Raw genomic sequence first — 23,393 nt, forward strand, 5'->3', positions numbered from 1 at the left:
GGCGCCTGCTTCCGGCGCGGCCCGGCGACCTCCGCGGGGCGAGGCTGGCGGCCAGCCAGGGCCGTGGGGCGGTGGCCAGGCTCCGGCCCGGCTCGCGGCTGCCCTCGGCCCGCGCCCCGGCCGTGCCGTCGCCATGGGCAAGAAGCACAAGAAGCACAAGGCCGAGTGGCGCTCGTCGTACGAGGGTGAGGCCGCGCGCGCTGTGTGACGCCGCGCCGGGCGGGCGTTCGCGCCGGCGGGCCGTGTCCCGGGCTCGCGCCCTCGCCGGCGGGCGGGGGCCGGAGCGCTCGGGCGGCCCAGCGCCCGCGTCCTGGGCACAGGCCAGGCGTCGAGGCGGCCCTGGCCCGGCCTCCAGGAGAAGCGCCCCCGCCCGCGCCTGGTCCTGCAGCCGCTCGTTCCCGTGCCGGCCGACCCGCTGGACCGCAGCCAGGGGCTTGGCGGTGCGGGGTCGGGCTGCGGGTCCCGGCCCCCGCCTTGTGCCTTCGCCCTGACACAGTGGCAGGAGCGACCCCTCTAGCTCCCTGAGGGTGGTGAGGGGGAAGGACACGCCGGGAGAAGGAAGGGGAGGTAGCGCTCAGCTGTCGGTCCCCGATGTTTTGGCATTCACGTGCTCCACCTTAGGGGACCAGGCCCTCCTCCTTGGGCCTCTGGGCTCCCGGAACACCCACACAAGGGCCACAGCTGGGTGCCGGTGTTCCCTCTAAGCACTTGTGTAAGAGCCGCCGTCTCTGTCCCTGCAGATTACACGGACAAGCCCTTGGAGAAGCCCCTGAAGCTAGTCCTCAAGGTGGGAGGAAGCGAAGTGACTGAACTCTCGGGGTCTGGCCACGACTCCAGTTACTACGATGATAGGTCAGACCACGAGCGGGAGAGGCACAGAGAAAAGAAGAAGAAGAAGAAGAAAAAGTCCGAGAAGGAGAAATACCTGGACGACGAAGAAAGGAGGAAGCGAAAGGTGAAAGTGGTGGCCAGCGTGGTGGCCCCGAAACCCCCGGGGGCAGAGGACGGGCGCAGCGGGGGCTTAGCAAACGGGGGTCCTATCTGTAGCAAAACGCAGACCGAGAAGGCGGTCGCTTCGCTTCGGGCTCCTCGAGCAGCGCTTCTCGCAGGGGCAGGAGTCTGGGCTGAGGGCTTTTCCCATAGAAACAGCAGATCCGCTTAAAACCTTGCATCGCTCTCGCCGCCTTCATCTCACAGGAGGAGAAGAAGCGGAAACGGGAAAAGGAACACTGTGACACAGAGGGAGAGGCCGACGACTTTGATCCTGGGAAGAAGGTGGAGGTGGAGCCGCCCCCCGATCGGCCTGTCCGAGCGTGCCGGACACAGCCAGGTGAGTGCCGGCATTTTCAGAGCCTGCCTTGGAGCTTGTCACTGGAAAGTTGTGGTCGGCACCGTGCCTTTCGGCCTTTGGGGAGAAGTACAGAAAGGCGGGAAGGACCAGTGTGTTCTCTTCCAGGCCCTCGCGTTAGGTGTAGTTGGCCCTGAGGTTCTCACTGTCGTCTTTGATCTAGAGCGGGGCTGGCCAACTGCGGCTCCTCGCCGTTTTCCTTAAGCCCGTGAGCCGAGAGGCTCATCGTAGTGGGAGGGGGCTGGTGCTGGACTCAGTTATTCGGGCCTCCAGGAACCCTGGGAGCCATGTCGGCTCCCCCAGAGGAGCTTCTGGAACCTTCTGACCTGTGTAGGGTCACATCACTCCGAGGTTCTGGATGTCGGGGGGTTGCCCTTCAGGCGTTTCTTTTCTTGTTGGGGGAGGCGGGAAGTATCTCATGGCAATCATGGCGAGTGGCGCCGTTTTCTGGCAGGATCCCTCGTGTGAGTCACCCCACGCTGAGCGGTGGGACTCAGGCAGCTGGGCACGTAGGGGAGGAGAAGGTTAGGTGCACACAATAGTTCATTGAATGAACGTGTCTGCAAAGTTAATTCGGTTGCTGGTGACTGTTAGCTGAGTCCAGTTGACCTGCTTGAGGTCGCACACCCGGTACCTTCCCCCTCCCCCGCCAAAACTCCCAGTGTGCTTAAAGCTACTTACAGGCAATACTGGTATCCCACCCCCCCCCCCACTGATCTTCAACGGGAATAGCATTCAGAAAGCTAAACTCTGGGCGCTGGGTGTGGCCCTCAGTGGACTGAGCTGGGAAATGCCGTTACGAACATACGGCTTCTAGGGGGACCTAGATGGACTGCGTTTACAGTCACTGGAAGCTGTGTTTTTGCATGGGGGCCCAGAGACGTAGCCGCCGTGCTCGTGACCCTGTGCACGTATCGTCTGCGGCTTACAAATGAGCGGGCGCATCCAGAGTTTAGGGCTCAGGTGATGCGTTGGTTGGTGAAGCCAGGGTCAGCTTCCATGTCCACAGCCTCCCTCCCTCATCTGTAGTGTACCAGGCCCAGTGGTGATCGGGGCTGGAAACAGGCCGATGAGTGGTAGCTCTGCGTTGTCTCGAGGGATATTGGCGCACTCGGGTTTAGGGACTGATGCGTGGGTGCGCTTTCCCACGCAGCTGAGCTTCGTGGGAGCCAAGAGTGGATCTGGTTTACTTTTCTATCTAGTTTCTATTGGAACCTCGTCATTAAATTTCCAGTTTAGGAAAAAAAGTGCAGCTTGCTGCCAGTGTTAATTTAGTTTTACACAAACACGCTCTTTGAGGCTGAAGCAGATCTGATTGGTTTTCAATGTGAAAATAAAATATGAAAACTGTTCTTGGAGTTATTTCTAAATAGAACTTGTCTCTGATCTTAATGTGACAAACGTGTACATAAACCGGATTCACCAGATGAATCTTCATCTAACTACTGGTTGAAAACGGTGTTAACATCATGTGTAGGAACGCTGTGTTTCCTAGTATTTGACGTTTTCAGCGATTGAGAATTACTGCTTTTATAAACAAAAATACCGTTACTGAAAGTAGAATGTTGTAAACAGGCTGTCATCTGTTTCCAGAGATATCAGTCTACTAGAGCGATGTGAAAGTTATAATACAGGTGACATCAGGACTGTGACCCAGGCGTCGTCACAGCGCAGCTGCCGCAGCGCCTGTGCCGCCGGCCCGCATTCTCTGGGCGAATAGGAAGTGGACCTCAGAACAAGTGCACTGTGAAATGGGAGCTCTCCAGAGAAGCGAGAGCAAACTCTTTGTGTTCAATTATTTACTTATTTATCTTTTTGCTTTTTAAATCATCAGCTGAAAATGAGAGCACGCCTATTCAGCAACTGCTAGAGCATTTTCTCCGCCAGCTCCAGAGGTAAAGAGTGTTTCGAAAGACTTCGTGCTTGGGGACATTCGGGTGTCTTTCAGGTGTTCTCGCCCCCACCCTATGACCTATGAAGCGGACACTTCACCTTCACCAGCAACACCCAGTCTGACAGGGCGGGCAGGCATACGGGAGCAGAGCAGGGAGGGCGGTGTCCGCAGAGTCAGCATGAGGGGTGTCATGCTGCGCCGTGGATGTCACGGCTGGAGCCAGGTGCTGGATTTGGAGTTTTTAGTATATCCAAAACACCTACCACAGTTTTAAGGAGCGTAAACTTATTTTTTATTTGTAAGAAACTAACTTTGGTTAATTGCATCAGATTTTTATTGTGAAGGATTTTGTGTCATTCGGAATTTAGATTTTAGTTTTCTAGTTTCAATTTAAAGATGTTTTGTTTTCAGAAAAGATCCTCATGGATTTTTTGCTTTTCCTGTCACGGATGCAATTGCTCCTGGATACTCGATGATAATAAAACACCCCATGGATTTTGGCACAATGAAGGACAAGATTGGAGCTAATGAATACAAGTCAGTCACGGAATTCAAGGTAAACTGATTTCAGTCCCTAGAGCAGGTCTCAGGAGGCTCCGCACTGGTTTGCGTCCAGCGCACGCTTCATCCGTCTCACGTCCCCGTGGCACGTTTTCGCAGGTGCTTCTGCGCTCGAGCTGATGTTTCACAGAGCCGGGGAAATGGGTCGGTTGTAATTTCCTCTATTTTGGTCTAGAAGCTGGTCCACACGTTACGTGCTATTAGAAATGCCATATTTTTTGAAGTTACTGTGCTGCCATAAATGGGACACGGTTGGTGAAGCAAAGATGTGGCCTAGTCCAGAATGGGTGTTTTTAGAAATATCATTTTCCTAATTCTTAGTTTTGTCTTAGAGTAACTGGGAGTTGGGTTTTAGAATAATAAATTCTTATAATGTCTGAGCACTTTCTTAACTAACTCTTAGCACTGGCTGTGCGAGGTAGAAATTGCTGGTTGGCTTTGAAATCCTGGGGAGAAGCAAAGCGAATTCTTGCAACACGGGCAGTAGTGTCATTTAGGAAAAGGCGTTGTTGGGTTTCTTTCTTAGGCCTGTTAGCGTTCCATGTTTCCCGGAGACGTCACTGGAAGGGGCTGCTGCCCTGCGGGGACAGCGTGGCGGGCCGAAAGTCTGGGAGTGAAGGAGAGTTTTCAGAGGGGGTCAGTGACAGCACCAGGGGGCAGGTGCGAACAGTGTCCGTGCCCTCACTCCTCCGCTCCCTGACTGGGAGTTCTCGTATAGTGACAGCCAGGTCGTGGGCAGTGTCCACCTGTCTCTCGTCTTCGAGAGAGTTCTGACCCTGACACAGTTGGGACCTGTGTTGCGCTGGGGCTTCACGGCCTCAGGCCTACCTGGCCCTGGGACACTGGCACAGTGACTTGGTAAGGTCCCCAGATAGCATGTGCTACATTGACAAATGGCTTCAGTGGTCATTGTCATCCTGATGTCTAATTCCCCTATGACAGGTGCGTGTTAAATTTTGGTTAGGATATTAAAATGCTGGTGTTTTAAATAACTTACTTTTAACATAAATTGTTGTTCAGTGACACTTTTTATTTTAAGGGGAGGCTCTTTTTAGTAGCGCTAGAGTAACAACCTGTGGATGAAAATGTAAATTCTGTGGGGAAATCCCAGAGGTGGAGGACCGGACCGCCCACTCTCGGTCCAGCCCTAGGCTTTCCCTTGACCTGGTCCTTGGTCTTTGCCCCTGGCTGTATCTGCGCCCCTCCCGGGGAGGGGAAGGCTGGAGACAGGAAGCGGGGAGCTACCATCTTCCTCACGAAGAGTGCTCATTAGGCTTAGCAAGGCTATTTCATGTAAGTAAAGACCAATGGACAGTTACAAAAACTCTGAAAGAAGTTTAAAGATTTTTTTTTATTTAATCAAAGACCCAAATTTAATTGTTTCCCGTTGAGACCCTTCTTTTTGTCCCTTTGACAGGAATCCAAACTTTTTGCTGTTATCTGTGTGGTTTCAAGCTCAATGATTTGTTTTTCTTTTTTCAGGCAGACTTCAAGCTGATGTGTGATAACGCAATGACGTACAACAGGCCAGACACTGTGTACTATAAGCTAGCCAAGAAGATCCTGCATGCAGGCTTCAAGATGATGAGCAAAGTAAGAAGCCCACGGACAGCGCGGGCCATGGAAGCGAGAGTTCTGCACGTGTTTCTGCCCAGACAGAAACTCACACTCAGTGAACGACACGCTTCCACCCATCTGTCCCTGGCCACGGTGTGGACCCCTCTGCTCTAGGGTAGACGCCCCAGGCTGCCTCACCATGTCCCTCTCCCCCAGGCACGCTCCTACTCCTCCTCCTGATCATGACCTGGTTGTCACGTCTCCTTTAGGGTTGGTGGAAAGTTCCGGGTCTCTTGATCTCGAGCCTGGGTATCCATCTCACTGGATGGCAGCCAGCCTTTTGGGCTGTGTCGCTTGTGTGGCTGCCTCACGCAATTCAGCTGGGACATCTTGGCCATCCTGAGTGGTTCCCCAGGTCTGTCCCTGTGCCAGGTTGCATGTGTCACATGTCTAGGACCAGTGCCTTGTGGGCCCGTAGGTGAGGCGCAGCCCCGTGCCCTCTGGCCGGCTCCCCTCTGCCAGCTCTGAGCGCTCGCTGGCCAGTTGGCTGCCACCCTTTGGTGCTGACCCCATGACCACGCCCCACTGCAGCGCATGGAAGGTTAGCTGTTAGGCCAGGTGAGGCTGTGGCCATTCCCACGCATCCCATCGTCACGGCGCCCAGGCCGTGAGGCAGAGGTAAAGTCCGCGCCGCTCTGTGCTTTCTGATTCTAGGAGCGGCTGCTAGCTCTGAAGCGCAGCATGTCGTTCATGCAGGACATGGATTTTTCTCAGCAGGCAGCTCTTTTGGGCAACGAAGATACAGCTGTCGAGGACCCTCCTCCTGAAGTTGTGCCTGTTCAAGTAGAAACTGCCAAGAAATCCAAAAGGCCGAGTAGAGAAGTCATCAGGTAAAGGGCAGGGCGCCGGCCCGTGGGGGCGGACACCCACACGGGAAGGCGGGTGCTGCGGGGTGAGCTGGTGGCGGACACGTAGCGCTTTTGCTGGCATCTCCGGGGCAGCTGGGCAGGGGGGACGTGGCTCCACAGAAGCCTCCATCGTGCTCAGAGGGGCACGGCCATCCCTCCCTGCCACCCTGAGCGTGTGGGTGACGGGCGTCACGGGCACCACTGGGAGGCGCTGGCCAGCTGGTCCCAGGGTCAGGTCCGTGGGAAGTGGTGGGTTACTGTGTGACCCTCGCTCTGCGAGTGGACTCACCACCGCCCTGCAGCCAGCACAGTAGCGTGTCCTGGAGGAGAGTCACTGTCGTACTGGTGGACACAGGAGACAAAGGGCTGGGACAGCCCCTGCTGCTGGACGCACACTCTGTCCCAGCTGTGGCACGGCGTGCCTACCTGTCCAGCCCTGCAGCCTGGCCGCTGCTTACTTGTCACAGCTGTTTCCACACGTGTGCGATTCGTGAATACTTGTTGGCCCTTCAGTTCTAAGAAGCCCTTTCATATGCAGGACATGGGCTAGTGACCTCGGCTTACCTGCCCCAGGCTTGGGACAGTCGTGCTGTGCTGGGCAGCCAGCACGCGTGGCAATGTGCTTTTCTTACACGCTCCCTGAGCTCCCTGCCGTGGCTGTAAGCGTGGACCAGAGGAACGGCTTTCCCGTAGCCCCAAATCCCCAGGCAGGCCTGCCCTCGTGGCCCCTTGGAGGGGTCCTGCCCACCAACTTCTAGAACTTTCCACAGCAGAAGCTACCTCCCTCAGGGGCTGCGCCCAGCACCTCTCAGCTCTTTGAATCCAGAACTCCTTGGTGTGGAACCTGGGGTTCGCCTGCCGAAGTCGGCGTCCCTCGGGCCCTCCCGCCATGTGCAGCCCCACACCCCCATCCCAGCTTGCCACCAGCGCCTTAATCCTCCATGGGATTTTTGTCGCTTTTTTTGATGGCACCTTGACTGTTGCTCTAACTAATGAGGCTCCTGTCATTGGACGTTTCTCGTGTTTGTAAAGCGACCGAAGAGTAGCTGAGCCGTGAGGAACGTGGAGGTTTCCGCGCCTCGCGCTTCTCTCCGTCTTCACGGGAGCGGCTTGTTTCACCGTGGTTAGCACTGCAAGGACAGGGAGCGAAAGAGCACTTCGTGCCACTCGTGCTGGCCCTCTGCGTGGCCTCGGGGACATTGGGGACTGGCCACAGCGGGGGGTGGGAGTGGCGTGTGCTGCGTGCCTCCGGGTGACTCGTGGTGTCCTGGTTGCAGCTGCATGTTCGAGCCAGAAGGGAATGCGTGCAGCCTGACCGACAGCACAGCCGAAGAACACGTGCTGGCCTTGGTGGAGCATGCGGCCGATGAGGCGCGAGACAGGGTCAGCCGGCTTCTTCCGGGCGGCAAGGTAGGGGTCCCCGACAGGCGGCGGCGTGTTCTGCCAGGGTAGCGGCGCAGCCGTCAGAACCAGTAGGTTTGCGTTAGGGTGCCGAGACTGTCTAGTCAGCCCCCTCGCTGGCCTGGGCGAGCCTTTGGCACTGGAGGGTGCAGCTCAGTATACATGCTATGGTCGGGGTCAGGCCCTCGTCCTCTCAGGCGTCGTAGCCTGCTGGCCCGTTTCCTGGGGTAAGGGAGTCCTCTGGGGGCAGACACCGGATCAGAGGTGTGTCAACTTCTGTCACTCAACAGAGGCTGACCCTGCCAGGCTCCTCTGCCGCAGCTTAACCCCGTTGTCTGTGTACTCACGTTTCCGTGTGCCCTGGCAGCCCTCGTGGGTCTGACCAGGTATGGCTGGTAGAAGCCCATTCAGCGGGCCGCTGGTCCTCGGGAGGAGGCCCCACCTCCTTTTGGGCACCTCCCCCCGACCCCAGAAGGTGTTCTGGGCCAGCACTTCGAGCAGAGACAGCACAGGTCACGTGTGCAGCTTCAGACTTTCTAGTGGTCACATAATGGACATCGACGGAATTTTAATGTTTTTTTATCTGATAGGTTTAAAGTCTTATTTGACACTTGGTCTGTATAAGAACTTGCTGGAACTTTATTTTTTTTACGTGCAAAGTCTGTCAAACACGTTAGACTGGAAAGGATTTTGAAATGATGATTTTTTTGGATGTGTTGGAATATAAAACCTGTTAAGATTAGTTTCACCTGTTCTTCCCCGCTTGCTCATAACGTGCCTGCTCGGCATTCGGAGGCTCCTGGCGTGGCTGGCGCTGGTCTGTGGGCCTGTGTGTGTCAGCCGTTTCCCCAAGGAGCCTGGCTTCCTTACTGGAGGATGGTGCTTGGACACCCAGACCAGGGTGCTGGGCGTGGTCCTCAGTGGACAGAGCTAGGAAAAGCCATTACACACATACAGCTTCTGGGGGACCCAGACGGACCAAGAACCGTGCGCCCCGAGACCTCTGGTGCCCCCTCGGTGTCCCCGGGCTGCTCCCATCCTCCCGCTCGGCTTGATGGGCAGTGAGCAGCCCGGCTCCACGCTTCGTCCCCTGGTTTCATCTCCCCCACGCCCTACTCACCCCGCTTGGGCCCAGGCTCCCCGCCCCCGCCGGGTGGCTGCTCCACCAGATGGGTGTCCCTCCCCACACATGCCACGTGCCGGTGCCTCCTCTTCCTGACCTTCCTTGTGGCCTGCAGAGGCGGGCCAGGCTAGCGTGGTGGTTGGTCAGTGCAGGCAGTTCCCACAGGCTCTGGGGATGGAGCCTCCAGGCCAGCCTCGATAACGTGACGCTTGCTGGCCAGTGTCCTGTTCTGACTCATCTTCTTGAAGTTTCTGATCTACCATAAAAAGCTGTTTCTGTAAAGTTTTTTCTTTCAAAAGCCCCTTTTTAGAAAGGGCCATGTAGAGCCTTCCAGAAGCATTGTCACAGCATTGCTGTGCACGTCGTCTTCTGCACGGGGGTCTTCAGCTCTAGGGAAGGGGGCGGGGGGCTGCTGTGGTCTTGTTCACGGAGCCGCAAGTAAACTTCGTGGCTTTCCGGGATTCGTGCAGCTAGGCCATGGTCCTAGGCCTTTGTTTTGTCGGAACTCAGGGCTGTCACTCGGCGTGGCGCTCAGGCCTGCTTCCTTGCAGATGGGCTACCTGAAGAAGGGCGGAGACGGGAGCCTGCTCTACAGCGTGGTCAACGCGGCCGAGCCAGACGCCGACGGTGAGTGGCTCTGCTCGGGACCCTTTTCCTTCCGGCCTGCGCGCTGGTCTGATCTCTGGCCCCGGCCAGTAAGTGTAATCTCGTAGCCTGTGTGTGATGTGCAGCGTCCCTCTAGTGTGTGACGCCAGTGGGACGTGCGTGTGAGAAACCTGTCTGGCTCCCCGCTTCTGCAGGCCCCTCACGACACTGGTGAAGGGACCAGGGTGGCTGTCCACTGGGGGCGGAGGCGCTGCCACGGGACTGGAGTGGCACTCTTGCAGAACTGCAGGCATGGGGCTGGGCTTCCGGGGGTGTCCCTCTCAAGTTGGGGGTGGGGCTACCTTGTCAGAGACTGGTGCCCAGCTCTACCCTGAAGCTTGAATGAGGTGCCGGCGGCTCACGTGAGTTCTAGAAGGGAAGGCCCACTCCATGACCACATCAAGGAATGTGTCGAAGGAGGTGTAATGGCGGGTCCACCCTGGCTGCAAGGCCGTCTTTACGGTCTGTAAAATGTACTTTGTACTTTTCCGTTTCCTTGAAAGAGATTTCAGGGCCTTGACTTTTGAAGAAAAGCAGAATTTGCAGAATTTGAACACGTACGTGTGGGAAATGAAACACTCCCCTGGGCCCCACGCGCGTGCATGGCGTGTTCTTTCTCCCAGCCCTCGACATGAGGTTTGCTCAGTGTTCTCTGATGCTCACGGGGCGTAGTGACCAGCCTCTTTCACCTCTAGCCGGACCGAAGCATAGTGCTCTTGGCCAGAGAACAGGCGAATCGGTCGGCAGTCAGCCTAGAAGGAGGACGGCGAGGTTGAGGCAGGGACCGGAAGACCCCACGCGTGTTGCACAGGGAGCAGGCGGGCGGGAGTCCAGAGGCAGGCACGTCGCGGCCACTGTAGCACGCTCAGCGCTGCTTAAAGCTGCTCCGTGGTCAGCTGGGAAATAATGTATGCTGCCGGCGTCAGGGCATTCAGGGTTTTCGTCCTGTCGACTGCGGTGGCTGAGGTGGTGTCGGAGTGCGCTTGGGCCGGCTTGGCGCTGTGGTCTTAGGTGTCTTTGTAGAGAGCCCGCCCGCCAGCACTCCTGCTGAGGTGAGTGTGCGCTGTGCATGCGTGCGGGGCTCCGGCAGCCCCGCTCAAGCCTGTCTCCCCGCAGAGGAGGAGACCCACCCGGTGGACCTGAGCTCCCTCTCCAGCAAGCTGCTCCCTGGCTTCACCACTCTGGGCTTCAAGGATGAGAGGAGGGGCAAAGGTGAGTGTGCCACGGGGTGCGGGGGCGAGCCCCCCAAGGTCTGCCGACCCACGTGCTGTTGGAGCTGTATCCAGGTTCTGACTTTTAAAAGCAGAAATAAAACTAAGGTCCTTTGAAACGATAAGAGTGGAAATTATGTTGAGCGAATTCCCCTTTTCCATGTGTTCGGTGGGGCCCAGTCCGGCGCTTTCTGGTTCTCCGATGTGGGAGCTGGGGCCTTCGGGGCCAGGTGGTGGTGACCTGGCGAGAATTTAACTTCTCCTGAACCCGTACGTGGAGGGGTGGGGCTGCCGCGTGCGAGGGTCTGTGGCGGGGAGTGACGAGTCCGCGGTGGAGGGCAGAGGTGGGGGTTGTTGGCTGCTCTCCCACTGCAGTCCGCTGTAGGGTTGGTTCTGGAGCTTCTGTTAATGAGTGGAGCTGTTTTATTCCTAGGGGATGTTTTGACTGTCACACTGGGGTGTTGCTGGCACCTAGCAGGGAGAGGCCTGGGCTGCTCCACACCCTCCCACACCCGGGACACAGCCTCCCAGCACTGACAGCCTTCACGCGGAGGGGCCAGCACGAGCCTCCGTCAGGGCGGCGGGCCTCTGGCTCCCTTTACGTCCCTCAGCAAGAGCGGCCTCTGGGCGCGGTTCCTCGGGTGTCCGGGGCGGGACGAGAAGCCCTCGTGCCTGTCGCACTCACTCTGTCGCAGAACAGCGAGCCGCCCCCCGGGGAGGTGAAGGACAGTGACGTGGTCCTGCTAGTTACACCCCCAGAAGCCGCCTCTGGTTCAGCTGGGCACAGGAGCAGGGGTGTTGCGGCGGGTGCTGTGCTGGTGCCCGCGAGCGTCTGCGGGGAGGGGGCCTGTGCGGACCTCATACTCCTGTGCTCCCCTTTCTCTCTCCCTTAGTCACGTTTCTCTCGAGCGCCAGCACGGCACTGTCGATGCATAATAATTCAGTGTTTGGGGACCTGAAGTCAGACGAAGCGGAGCTGCTCTACTCTGCCTATGGCGACGAGACGGGCGTGCAGTGCGCGCTGAGGTGGGCCGCGCATGCGCACGCGCACGCGGGCGGTGGCTCCTGGCCGAGCGCTTGAGGCCTGTTTGTGGATGAGTGGGGGAGACGGCCAGGGGCAGCGGGTCGGGCAGTGGGTCCAGACAGTGTCCGTTGTTGTAGCAGTGCCGTGCTCTGCTGGCCGCCGGGCTCGAGGCTGGGGTAACTCGCCCAGTGCTGAGGTAGCAGTCCAGGCTGTCGCTTGAGAGGGCGTGCGTGCCCGTGACCGCTGCCGTGTGTTTAGTAAGTTTGTGTCACAGCTGCTTTGAGCTGTGGTTCTCAGGCTGTGAGCGGCTCGGGCTGCATGACAGACACCACAGATGGAGCGGTAAACAGCACACACTGACTGCCTCAGTCCCAGAGGCCCGAGATGCAGGTGGTGACAGGGCTGCTCCTCCAGGGGCCTGTCGGTTCTCGCTGTCCCTCTGTGTGTGTCTGCTTTAATCTCTTTTTCCTGTAAACACAGCAGTCATGGAGCTAGGGCCCACCCTGAAGACTTCATTTTACCTTAACCACCTGTTAAAGGCCCTGTCCCTAAATGTAGTCACATTCTGAGGTCCTGGGGTTAAAGCTTCAACAGATAAATTTTGGGGACACAGTTCAACCCAAACAGACTATAGTGTGATGTTAAAGTTGTAGATGTAGCACTGTGTTTCTATAGAACTGTCTTTGTATGTATTTTTTGTTGTCTGTGGCAAAGTGAAGTTAGTCACTTGTAGAACTTTAGGAATGTTTTGTGGGGACAGTAACTTAATTTTGCTAGCCTCTAAGACAGCGGTCCCCGGCCTTTGTGGCACGAGGGACCGGTGCTCCTATGAGAATCTAGTACCTGACGATCCGAGGCGGAGCTGAGGCAGTGATGCCGGCGCTGGGGAGCGGCTGCAGACACAGGTGAAGCTTTGCTCGCCTGCCCACTGCTCACCTTCTGCTGTGTGGCCCAGTTCCTCACAGGCCATGGCCTGGGGATTGGGGACCCCTACTCTAAGAAATGAAGTCTTTCCATATCATATTTTTGTTTTATTTGAAAAACAGCACATTTGAAAAATAAATAAATGAGCCCCTAACACAGTAAACGAACATCTAAGCCAGATGTTTGTGAGGAAAAAGGAAGTGAAAATTGAAAACCGAGGAGGACGTTTCTTCCAGGAGAAGATGGTGTCAGCAGTTGGTGACTCCACTGCTCATTACACTGGCAGCGCGCTTAGAGCTCTGCAGGGACACCCGTCCCCCCTTGTCCAGGTAGCACTGCGTAGCTGGACCGTGCTGGCCTTCCCCAGGGGCCTGCTTCTGGAGCACGTACGGGCTCTGTGCTGTACCGTGGGAGCCGAAGGCGGGCCAGCGGGGCCTGGCTTCGGTGCCAGGGCCACTCCCGGACTCTCCCCGCCGCCTCCCGCAGACGCTGTCCTGGGCACTTCCAGGCCACACTCAGAGTGTTCTGGCCAGTCCCTGCTCCCTTCACAGTCAGTTTGGCGGTTTATCGTAGGATTCTCTTGGTAGGGACTTCGGTGTGGTCGCTTCCAGACCAGCAGCTGTCCCCGCTCTGCGGGCAGGTCTTTGAAGTCTGGGCAGCCCTCGTGAGCCTTTGCCCAGCTTTGATGCTAGAGCCATGGGTTTTCGTCCCCTGCCTCCTTTGTACATTTTTTGGTTAGTGTTACTTTGGTTTTAAAGCATTCGTATATGGTCCTGAATCAGAGAGATTGCACAAGCCGTCCATGGGGAGCTGGCTCCTCCCGTGGCCCCCCAGGAGGGAGCTGGTCCCACGGCGTCCTCCTCAGTCTCCTTGTGTTTTCAGACCCAGGTAGATGTGAACGTGCTGCTTTTACAAAACCTAGCGTACGTTTCGTCACGTATGTGCACTTCGCTTCTTTAAATTAATTTTTCACTTGAGATCTTTTTGACTTCTTTGGGCCATTGAGCACTTTGAAGACCTGGTGAACCCAAACCCACTGCGAGAGGAGGTTCGCAGCTCTTAGCAGGAACCTCGTGGGGGAGATGGAAGGGGTGTGGGGGCCGCGGCTTCCAGGCCCGGGACTGCTGGCCCTGGTGGCAGCGGAGTCCGCAGGGCCAGAGCGTGTGGTGTTCGTCTGAGCCTGCCCTACGCCCCTCCAGCCTGCAGGAGTTCGTGAAGGGCGCGGGGAGCTACAGCCGAAGACTGGTGGACGACCTCCTGGACCAGATCACGGGCGGGGACCACTCCCGGGTGCTGTTCCAGCTGACACAGGTGGGCTGCGCTCAGCGCCTCTCCCGGGGGTGGGAGGGCAGGGGGCGGCTGGGCCCTCGGGGAAGAGCGTGCTGCCTCGACGATCCGGAGCCGTTCTTCCCGCTCTGGCTTTTTATGTTTGCTTTTTCCTTTCGACCATCAGTTGTTGTACGAGAAACTCGTGAAAGTCCTCTCCGTTCGCCACGTGCCCGGCATCGCTGGCACTCTCCAGTTTTCTTCGTACCGGATTTTTCACCGGCCGTCCTTCCCTTTGTGCTGAAGAATCTCCTTTAGTGTTTCCCACAGTGTAGATTTGCTGACAGTGAGTTTGCTCAGCTTTTGTCTGAGAAAAGTCTGCATTTAACCTTCGTTTTTGAAATTCAGTTTCCTGGGCTTGGAATTAAGGCAGACGTCTGTCTTCTTTCCCGTAGAAGATGGGTGACTTGGACTGTTTCTGAAGTTTTTATTTTTGCTTTCCATTTGTGATGTGTCCTTTGTGGTCAGGATCGTGGGTTGACAATAGTCCATAGCTGAGAATATTTTTTGATTTTTTTTTAAAGATCGTGAGAAAATATGCTGCAGGCCGTACGCGGTCCCCACGGTCTCAGGCCGTACATGGTCCCCACGGTCTCAGGCCTTTGCTCCGTGGCCCTTTGGAGAAGAAGTGCTGACTCCCACTCTCGATGCTTAGTTTCAACCTTTTTAACTTGATTTTTAGCAGCTTATTTTTGACGTGTCTTCTTATGCTTTTTTTAAATATTTATTTTGTTTAAGATTTATTGGGCTCGTTGGACCTGTTGGTTTATAGTTTTAAACAAATTTGGAAGACGTCCACCCGTCATTTCTTCGCACGTCACCTCCTTGCACCCCTTCTGCCTCTTCTGGACTTTGACACGTATTAACACCCGGGTATATTTCACGCATCGGAAAACTCTCTTTCATAAGGTCATTTCCCCTTCAGTTTGGGTGGTTTCTTAGGGCACGGCTTCGCGTGCGGTCATCTTTCTGTAGGCCGCGCCTGCGTCCGCCATTGACCCAGCCTGCGGCTCCTCCGTCTGCGGTGCCGGTTCCCACCTCTGGGGCGCCGCTCAGCCCCGGCTGCGCTGTCAGTCACGCTGCTCGCGTGCTCTCCCTCAGACGCGCGGACGCGGTCGCAGCCTCCACAGAGCCCGTATTCGCTAATTCTGCCCTTTCCGTCCTTCTGGGCCTGTCTCTGTTGGCGGGTTTCCCTCTGGCTGACAGGCTCTGCTTCACCGGTTCGTCTGCGTGGACACTGGGCTTACGTGCTGCGAGTCCGGACTGTGCTAATGCAGTGGCCACTGGCCACAGCTGGCTGTCGGGGAACCTGAGTGTGGCCAGTCCGAGTTCAGGTGTGAGGACAGTATGAGATACGAACCAGAATTTTAAAGACTAGTACAAAAAGAAACGTAAAAGGATCCCAATGGTTTTTTGGTTTACGTGTCAGACTAAAAATGTTTTCAGTACATTAGTGGTAAACTCCGTGAAGTCTAATGGCGTGTCAGGGTTATTTTAATACGACTGCAGAAGATTTACAGTTAGGTATCAGCGTGCATTATGTTTCGTTGGACAGGGCTGGTCTGGATCTCGTCTCCTTTCTTTAAAGACCGTGTACATTCTTGTGGCGGAGCTGTCCCTGGTCTTCTCAGGCTTATTTTTAAGCTTCGTTAGGGTCAGTCCAGGCAGTCTTTATTCTAGGCTTAGTTTGGCTTAAGTACTAAGGTGTGGTGGCCCTTTTGGGGTCTCCTCTGATGTCCCTTGTCTCAGCAAAGTGTCTGCTCTGCCTGCTCTCACCCCGTGTGCCCAGCCCCATCCCATTGCACCTGTGCGTGCTCGGCCCACGTCTCCCGGCGGGGCCCGCCAGAGCTCCCGGGCACCACTCCTCGCGCCGGGTCAGGTTCCCCGTGGCGCTGCCTGGGCGCGGCAGTCACAGCGGGAGGCCCTGGAATGCGCTGGCCCCTCGGTCTCCTCACACGACGGGGGACGTGCGCTGCAGCGTCACGGAACCCCGGCTGCAGCACGGACGCTGGCGTGTGTGTGAGGAACGGACGCTGGGATGTGGCGGTGCCCACCCCGCTTCGAAGCTCACGAAAGTCACAGGGGAAGCCCCAAATCGCGGCTGCGAACGAAAGGCCCCATATGAGCGTGTGTGAGCCGAGGGGCTGCTTGGGGCACGGACATAGGACGCAGGTGTCCGAGGTGCTGCCCGGCCAGGTGGTGGCTCCGCGCAGGCGCAGGCTGCATTAGCGGTCAGGCCTTCGCGCTCTTCCCGGCACCGTGCTGGCGAGGAGCAGGGGCCGCAGCCCCGTAGCCAGGCCAGCTGGGCAGTGGCGGCGTCAGGCAGCCCACCCCCGACAGGAGTCGAGCTGGTTTCAGGCGGGTCTTCTGCGTAAACCACCAGGCCCGCTGTCGTCCTGAGCTGCCCCAGGGTGCAGCGTCTGACTTCCTTCCTCACAGTGTCCGAGGCTGCGGAAACAAGGGTGGGTGCCCTGTGACCCCTTTCTCTCTGTCTTGCCCAGTACACTCATGGGCACCAGCCCACCCGCATCGGGGCTGGTGCTGCGCGACTCGGGCCCTCCGAGGTGCAGTCAGGGGTCTCGCTCACACTGCCAGCTGCACAGGAGCAACGAGGCCTGGCTCCGATGCACAGCATCGTGGGGACTTGACGAGGACCGCCGGCACTGGTGGCTAAGCCAGCACGTGTGTCCGCGGCGTGGGTGATTTGTCACGTACAAAATTGTTTTGGAAAAACTGGTTTCCTGTTTTTCTTTGCAGAGGAGAAGTGTGCCAGTGAAGCCCCCAGAGGAAGCGAAGGTGAGCCCCACGGACGTGGAACCAGGACCCGATTCTCACGGTCCCACAGGGCAGCTGTCGCTGCCTTTGGGAGCGGGGTTGAGACGGGCTTCGCGTACTGTCTCATTTAGAAGCCAAACAGGCTCTGATCAGCGACGTGAAGTGGCAGTGTCTCCCACCCCCTGATCTTTAGTGGCCTAGGATCATCAGGTAAACTGGCACTACTCCCGAAAGACACCGGCTCTGGGGTGACCCCTGACTCAGGAGTGAGTCAGGCTCTGGCTCCAGGGTAGTGGGAGCCTCTGCTCCCTCATCACTGGGTCCTTGTGAGTCACCGGATGGAGGTGGACCCCTCTTCTATGCAGGCTGGCATTGGTCCTGTTGGGACCCTCGAGCCCTGGAAGGGAGCTTGTGAAAGACGTCTGCACAAGCCAGGCCTGGGGACTCTCCGTGTCTGTTACATGGCATTTTTGTGTCTTAACTGGTGAAGGAAGTGCCACTCCCGAGTGTCAGTCGGGGAGGCACTGTCATTTGACACTAAGTTGTCTAGGAGTGACTTAGGATCCAGCGGCCACGTGGGAGTATGGAATTTGGCAGAGTTCTGAGGCCTTCAGAATATCCCTTGGGTACTTCCCTAATGGAGCTGCGCGTCAGCCCTTGAGGTCCCCACGTTTGGGGGGTGGCGAGTCAGAGGGAGGTGCGCATGCGCTGGGCATCTGCTGATGTCGGGGGGCACTGACACAGGATCTTGCAGACAAGCGGATATGCGCCCAGGGCCGTGAGGGCCCCAAGAAAGAATGCTGTGATTTGGGATAGTCGTTTCGTGACGTCCCTGAAAAGTAGCCAGGGGCTCTTGAGGTGCCATGCAGCTGCCTGCTGCAGTCTCTCCCATGGCCCCAGCACCTATGGGTGCCCCTTTAGGCTGGCAGCGTCACTCTGGGCAGTGGCCCATGCTCGGGCTCATGGCCCGTGGTCCCTGGGCTGCAGCACGAACCGGTCACAGCTCCTCGGGCGGACGCGACAGCGGGCCTGTCCTACTGGCAGCCCAGCACCCACTCAGTAGTGTCTTTCCTTTTGTCTCCTCTCTCCTTGTCCTGTGCAGGCCGGGGACTCACTGGGTGACGGTGGCTCCATGCTGGACTTCGTGTCGGTGAAGGCATACTCGGATGTCTCTCTGGGGATCTCTGTGCTTGGCTCTCTGGGTAGGTTGTGCCTGGCACACCCATCCACCGTGTGACACTGCCATCGTGTGTCAGGCTCAGCTGGAAGCAGGTGGCCCCTGGTACTTTTTCCCCCAGCCTGAGGGGCAGTCAATAGGGACACAGGGTTCGTACACTGCTGCCCGTCCTCACTCCCAGAGGGCAGCCTGGCCTGGTGAAGTGGCTGCGGGTGAAGGCCCTCGTCCTCAGGACCACCCTCGATGGCTCCCGACCAGGCTGGCCCGGGCCTTTCTCCTGAGTTCAGGCCCATTTTGAGGGTGGCTGGGCCCTTCCGTCCTGTTGGTTGGTGTCGTGCCGGCTGTGGCCCACTGTTAGGACCTTAGGGGTCAGTGTGCTCACGTGTGCCCGCCAGGATGCCACCTCGTGCACTGCTGACCCCGCGGTGCGACACGCCTCCTGTGCCCCGCACGGCGTCACACGTCACGCCTTCTGCCACCCGAGCTCCTTGAGATTGGTGGTGCGTGGGGTGTCGTCTCCCCTTACTTTAGACGTGCTCGTGCCTTCACTTGGGAGCGGCTCCTCCTGGGGACACGTGGCAGTGTCTGGAGACATCTTTGGCTGTTACAGCTGGAGTGCGGAACTGCCGGCATCGTGTGTGGAAGCCACAGATGCCACTAACCTGAACCGCACAGAATGGCCCCCTGCAGAGAGCGGCCTGGCCTCTCCGCAGAGAGGCGCCAGGGAGCCCCTGCCTCTCGTTGCATGCAGGCTCTGTCAAATGTTCTAAGCACAGTCCTATTTGGTCACCCATCCCGATGGCTCTGCCTTTCAGTTTAGGTGTTTTCAGACCACTTGTGTTCAGTGCAGTCGCCGACACGTGGCCTTCACGCCCGCCCTCGTGCTGTGTGTTTATTCCCCAGAGCCCGGGCTCTGCAGGGCCCCGTAGGGCTGGAGCTTTCCCAGATGAGCCCGCGGCCGCCCTCACGGTTGTGGTTCATGACACAAAAAGACACTGGCCAGCTCTGCGCGGGGTGCGTCTGCAGAGCCGCCTCCCCCGTGTTCTCCAGGACGCACCCCACCTCTAGCAGCGGCAGTGGCAGTGTGGCCCCTCTGCTCGCCGTGTCCCCCAGTCCCGGGCTCCTGGAAGGGGCCAGGTGTTGAGCACGATCCGCGTGATTGCGCAGACGGTCAGGTGCTGGGGATCCCTTGACGTCCACCGTGGCTGGCCGAGGGCAACCTCGTCTTCAGGCCGGCAGTCTCAGGCTGATCTGGGGGGCTTTTCTGCACACCAGATCTTTTGTCCCTGGCTGTGTCTCAAGGTCCCTCCTCACTGCCAGTTTTCAGGGGCAGGTCGCAGCGCACTTGTCTGTTTTCCTTCAGCTTTGTTCTTTCTGGGTTATGTTTGGCTTCTTGGTCCTAGGGGTTTATGGGTTTTCTCAAATCTGGGAGGTTTGGCCATACGCCGGTTGTCCATCTGTCGTTGAATCTCTGCTGTTTCGGGCCATCCTGCGCCGCGTCCTCTGGGGCACTGGGTGTCCTGCCGTGTTGACCGCCATGTCCTTCTGTCCAGCTCCGTCCTGCGTCTCCAGTGTTGTGGTCCTGTCTCGTTCCATGGCCTTGGCTCCTGCCCCCTTTAGCACGTGGTGTGTGGCCCCGGCCTCTGTTGGATGCGCAGGGGGCTCATCCCCGTACCGCTCTACGTGTTGCTGCCCGATGCGGCCGTGCTGTCCTGCTTTGCCGCCTGCCCAGGGCTGGTTTACCACAGGCCAGACTCCGCACTTACGCCGTTGGCACCAGACTTGGTCACACGCCTTTGACCCGTGGGGACCTTGTTCCAGGCTGGTGGGCAACTTGGGGCTGTCGGATCCTGTCCTGATTTTGCTTTGAGGCACCCTTAGGGCATAGGGCACAGATCATGTTTAGTGCAGGGTGAACGTGGCCTCACGCATAGGCTTTACGCTTCCGCGTGCCTGGGACTCAGATCACCGCATGTGTGCGACCTCTGGAACCTCCCCCGTGGGCACCGGGCAGTCGTTGCCAAGCCTCATGAGCTGGGCAGCCCGTTTTCCCCAGCTCTTAGTCGGCTCGTGCCCAGCCCACAGGCCCCCGCCCTGGCCGTGGCCTGTGCCTGGTCCTCGAGTCTGCACACGCCGTTCTGCCGCCTAGTTGTTTGCGGCAGGAGGGCGGGGCTCAGACTGCCATGGCACCTGCTGCTTGCCGGTGTCGCCCCTGCCGTGGCCTCCCACTCCCGCCGCTCTGCCTGTGTCCCCGTACCCTCAACCTCACTTGTGCTCGTGGGCTTCCCCAAGAGGGGTCATCCTGAGCCGGCATAGTAACGAGTGGGAGCTCACAGTTGCACACTGGAGGGGCCGGCACGCAGCGCTCGACGGGCGGGCCGGCTGACCTGTCCTGTCCTGTTTGCACAGGGAAGGTGAAGAAGGAGCTAGACCATGATGACAGCCATCTGAACTTGGACGAGACGACGAAGCTCTTGCAGGACCTGCATGAAGCGCAGGCAGAGCGCGGTGGCTCCCGGCCGTCGTCCAACCTCAGCTCCCTGTCCAACGCCTCCGACAGGGACCAGCAGCACCTGGGTAAGGAGAGCCCGCCAGGCCCGCCCCAGGCCCTCGGCGTCAGTCTGGGCAGAGGGCAGCCATGCAGGCCACCAGCAAAGGTTAGAGGCCCCGGGAGGCCAGAGCTCATGCCCGACTCTGCGGCCCCTGGTCCTCGGACAGTGGCCTTCTCGTCAGGGCTGCTCCGAGTGAAGTGTCGGCGTGGTACTCGGTCAGTGTTGTGGATCCGTGGCCTGAGCCACTGGCGTTGCTAGTCCAGGTGGCGGGGAGTCCCACCCAGGCGCCTGCATCGCGGGGCCTGTGGTCGGGGGCAGAACGAGGCCCAGGCCCTGGACCTCGACGGCCATGTGGGCTTAGACGTCGGAAATGTGTCTTTTCTCTTGCCGTTCTCATTTTCAGTCTTGAAACAGTTGATGACAAAGTGCATCCTTCCAGGACCCTTAGCTGGGGTGAGCACGTGCCCTCCCTTGGCCAGGGGCTCCCGTGTTTCATGCGTGACTAGTTGGGTCGCCCCTTCCGGACCCCGCTAGGATGTCACAGCCCCACTGGGAAAGGAGCCACTAAACATTTGCCTTGTGCCTCCTTCCACTTGCTGGCTTGTGTGTCCATGCTACTGTGTTAGTTTGCAAGCACAAATGCTGAGTTACTCTTTCAGAAAGTAAATACTGACGCTTGAGGGTGAGGGCGACGCTGGTCAGTGTCAGAGGTTTGACGAAAGCTCTGGATGAGGACCAGTGTTTTCATTAACCTTGTGATGAACAGTGCATGAAGGGGGTTCCAGGTAACCGTGGGTTGGCCAAGTTTGAGAACTCTGGCATCCCGATGGACACAGGTGGCCCTGGAGCTGCCCCAGGGCTGGGGTTGGCCGAAGGGCCCTGGCCGAGGGGCCTTCGTGTCTGCAGAAGCAGCGGCGCTGTCGAACCCCTGCTGCGGGGCTTCCACAGCCTGGTCTCTGAAGACTGGCCCTCCGCACCCTCCCCAGGGGGACCAGGGCTGGCCTGCACCCTGGGAGGCCCAGGGGGTGGCCTGTGCCCTGGAGCCATGGCTCCAGTTGAGTCCTGGGCTCTGTGACAGCAGTCACACACAGAAGGGTTCCAGCCAGACGCCTGCCGAGCCCGGACCACGGGGCTGGGTGTGCGAACTGTCCCGTCTTTGCCACGATTGCAGGGAGCCCTTCTCGCCTGAGCGTCGGCGAGCAGCCGGAAGTGAGCCATGACCCGTACGAGTTTCTTCAGTCTCCGGAACCTGCAGCCTCCACAAAGAGCTAGCCCGGCAGAGAGACCGTCTTTTGTTTTTGTTTTTTTTTTTAAGTTTTTACTTGCACGTACAGAGTTTTTGTCATGAGATTGACTTTCACGTTGTCCCCTTTGGCACACCGGAAGCAGCCGGAAGTGGTGAGTTGTCTGATATCATGTCTGCTGCATGGGGGTACAGTGTTTCTGTACAGAGCCCGTGAGCCCCGAATCGTGGATCCTACATAAAGGCAGTGTGACCAGATCGCGTGAAGCTGGTGTGGTCTGTGCAAGCTCCGTGGTGTCGGTGTGGGCACACGTCCTGCCCACATCCCCGACGGGCCGCCCTGGGCAAGCAGACGCAAGAGCGTCTGTCCACACTCTCTTGGGGTCCTGCATGTTCTTGGCCCGCCTGTACCCCACATCTTCAAGGCAGGTCGCAGTGGGGGCCACACAGGAGCACGTGGGGAGCAGGTCACCACCCTCCTGGCCCGAACAGGCTGGGCGTTGAGGGCGGCTCCCGCCGATCTTTTTCACTCGCGCCTGAGAGGAGCCTATTGTGCCGAAGACTTGGAAGCCAGCTGTTCTCCACCTACGATGAAGAGTCCCTGTCCTTGAAACGTCTTTTATCCTGGGTGTGTTTACTGGATGTGTGTTGGTATCTGCGAAGTGTAAATCTAGATTTTAATTAAAAAAAATACACAGAGATGGAATTGCTGGCATTATTTGCAGCACTGTGGAGATCCACATTTGAGCCGTTTCAGTAAAAAGCCTTTGTCACGGTCCTCGTCCTTCTCTGTCATCACGTCCTGCTGTCTCCTCAGCATCTGGTCTGGTCCTCGGTGCCTGTGGGGAGGCTGGGGGCGCCCCCAGCCCTGCGCCACTTCCTGCTCAGTTCCCTTGTGAAAATGTGAAGGCGGGGAGTCCGTTCTCTCCGGGAGGGTCAGGCCCGGGGGAGGAGTGAGTGGCCGGGCTGCGGGCAGTGCGACGTGCCTGGGCAGGAAGGGCTGGCTGAAGTCTTGTCTGGAGCAGGTGAGGGTCCCCCACAGATATTTGATCAAAGGGGGCAGAAACACGCCACAGGCCAAGCGCCCGGAAGCATCCGTGGCTGACGGAAGCAGAGAGGGATCGGGGCTTGAGCAGAGGAGCGCGAGCCTTGCGTTCGGGCCGCACGGGGGTCCCAGCCCTCTACCGGCCCCGCCGCCCCCTTCCCTCGTCCACACCGGCACCCCACCTTCAGGGCCTGGGTTTCCCACCTGGCCGGGGTTCCCCGAGCAGGGGGTACAGTGCGGATTCCAGGCACACTCCCTGGGTGCGGCCTCATGGGCGAGGGTGCCGGAGTTGCTGTCCCAGAGCCTCTGCCTGTCACCGGCCCGAGTTCTCCATGTCGGTGCCAGCATGCTGTCGGCTGCAGCACAGAATGGCACCACCCAGGCCCCAGGCCCCCTGAAGGGACCTGTTTCCTCTTCAGGTGGCAGGTGTGCAGCCTATGCAGTGCGTCCGCCGCCCTCCTGAGCCCAGGTCTGAGGTGCAGCCAGGGACCCACAGCCCTTCTGCTCGGAAAGCTGCGGGCCCACAGGGGAGGAGGCGCCCGACAGAGACTTTGTTCCGTTAAGTCTTATTTTGGTAAAATTCACGTGATGTAAAAGGTGCATTGCCGTGAATTTGTGCCCAGTGTTCTGCAGCCACCACGTCTGTCAAGTCCCGAGTGCCTCCGTCACCGCAGAGGGA

General features: G+C 58.3%; 1 protein-coding gene across 5 annotated transcripts; it reads left to right on the forward strand.

The window, feature by feature from the left end:
• Window position 1: 1 nt before the first annotated feature.
• BRD9 (bromodomain containing 9) lies at window positions 2–22,375 on the forward strand. 5 transcript variants are annotated; one of them, XM_039842843.1, is made up of 16 exons: window positions 2–185; window positions 741–955; window positions 1,198–1,330; window positions 3,183–3,243; window positions 3,654–3,798; window positions 5,286–5,513; window positions 6,075–6,250; window positions 7,546–7,678; window positions 9,344–9,419; window positions 10,554–10,649; window positions 11,542–11,674; window positions 13,796–13,907; window positions 16,680–16,718; window positions 17,800–17,899; window positions 20,284–20,451; window positions 21,598–22,375. In XM_039842843.1, exons 1-16 carry the CDS (start codon window positions 134–136, stop codon window positions 21,696–21,698), a joined length of 1,968 nt encoding a protein of 655 aa, XP_039698777.1. In that variant the 5' UTR covers window positions 2–133; the 3' UTR covers window positions 21,699–22,375. The 5 variants fall into 5 exon arrangements, with proteins under 5 accessions (XP_039698777.1, XP_039698778.1, XP_039698779.1 ...); XM_039842844.1 differs by having other exon boundaries at window positions 3–185; window positions 5,286–5,396; XM_039842845.1 differs by having other exon boundaries at window positions 3–185; window positions 5,286–5,396; window positions 6,117–6,250.
• The last annotated feature ends 1,018 nt before the right edge of the window (window positions 22,376–23,393 follow it).

This window comes from Pteropus medius, unplaced genomic scaffold (assembly GCF_902729225.1).
Source record: "Pteropus medius unplaced genomic scaffold, Ma_sr-lr_union100, whole genome shotgun sequence".
Classification (NCBI taxonomy): Eukaryota; Metazoa; Chordata; class Mammalia; order Chiroptera; family Pteropodidae; genus Pteropus; species Pteropus medius.

What these genes read in the sequence shown, in the direction of transcription:
- BRD9 (XM_039842843.1), top strand. Translation starts at nt 134, where the DNA reads ATGGGCAAGAAGCACAAGAAGCACAAGGCCGAGTGGCGCTCGTCGTAC. An exon ending in GTGGCGCTCGTCGTACGAGG is followed by an intron (nt 186 to 740) that starts GTGAGGCCGCGC and finishes CTGTCCCTGCAG; the next exon opens with ATTACACGGACAAGCCCTTG. An exon ending in AAGAAAGGAGGAAGCGAAAG is followed by an intron (nt 956 to 1,197) that starts GTGAAAGTGGTG and finishes TTCATCTCACAG; the next exon opens with GAGGAGAAGAAGCGGAAACG.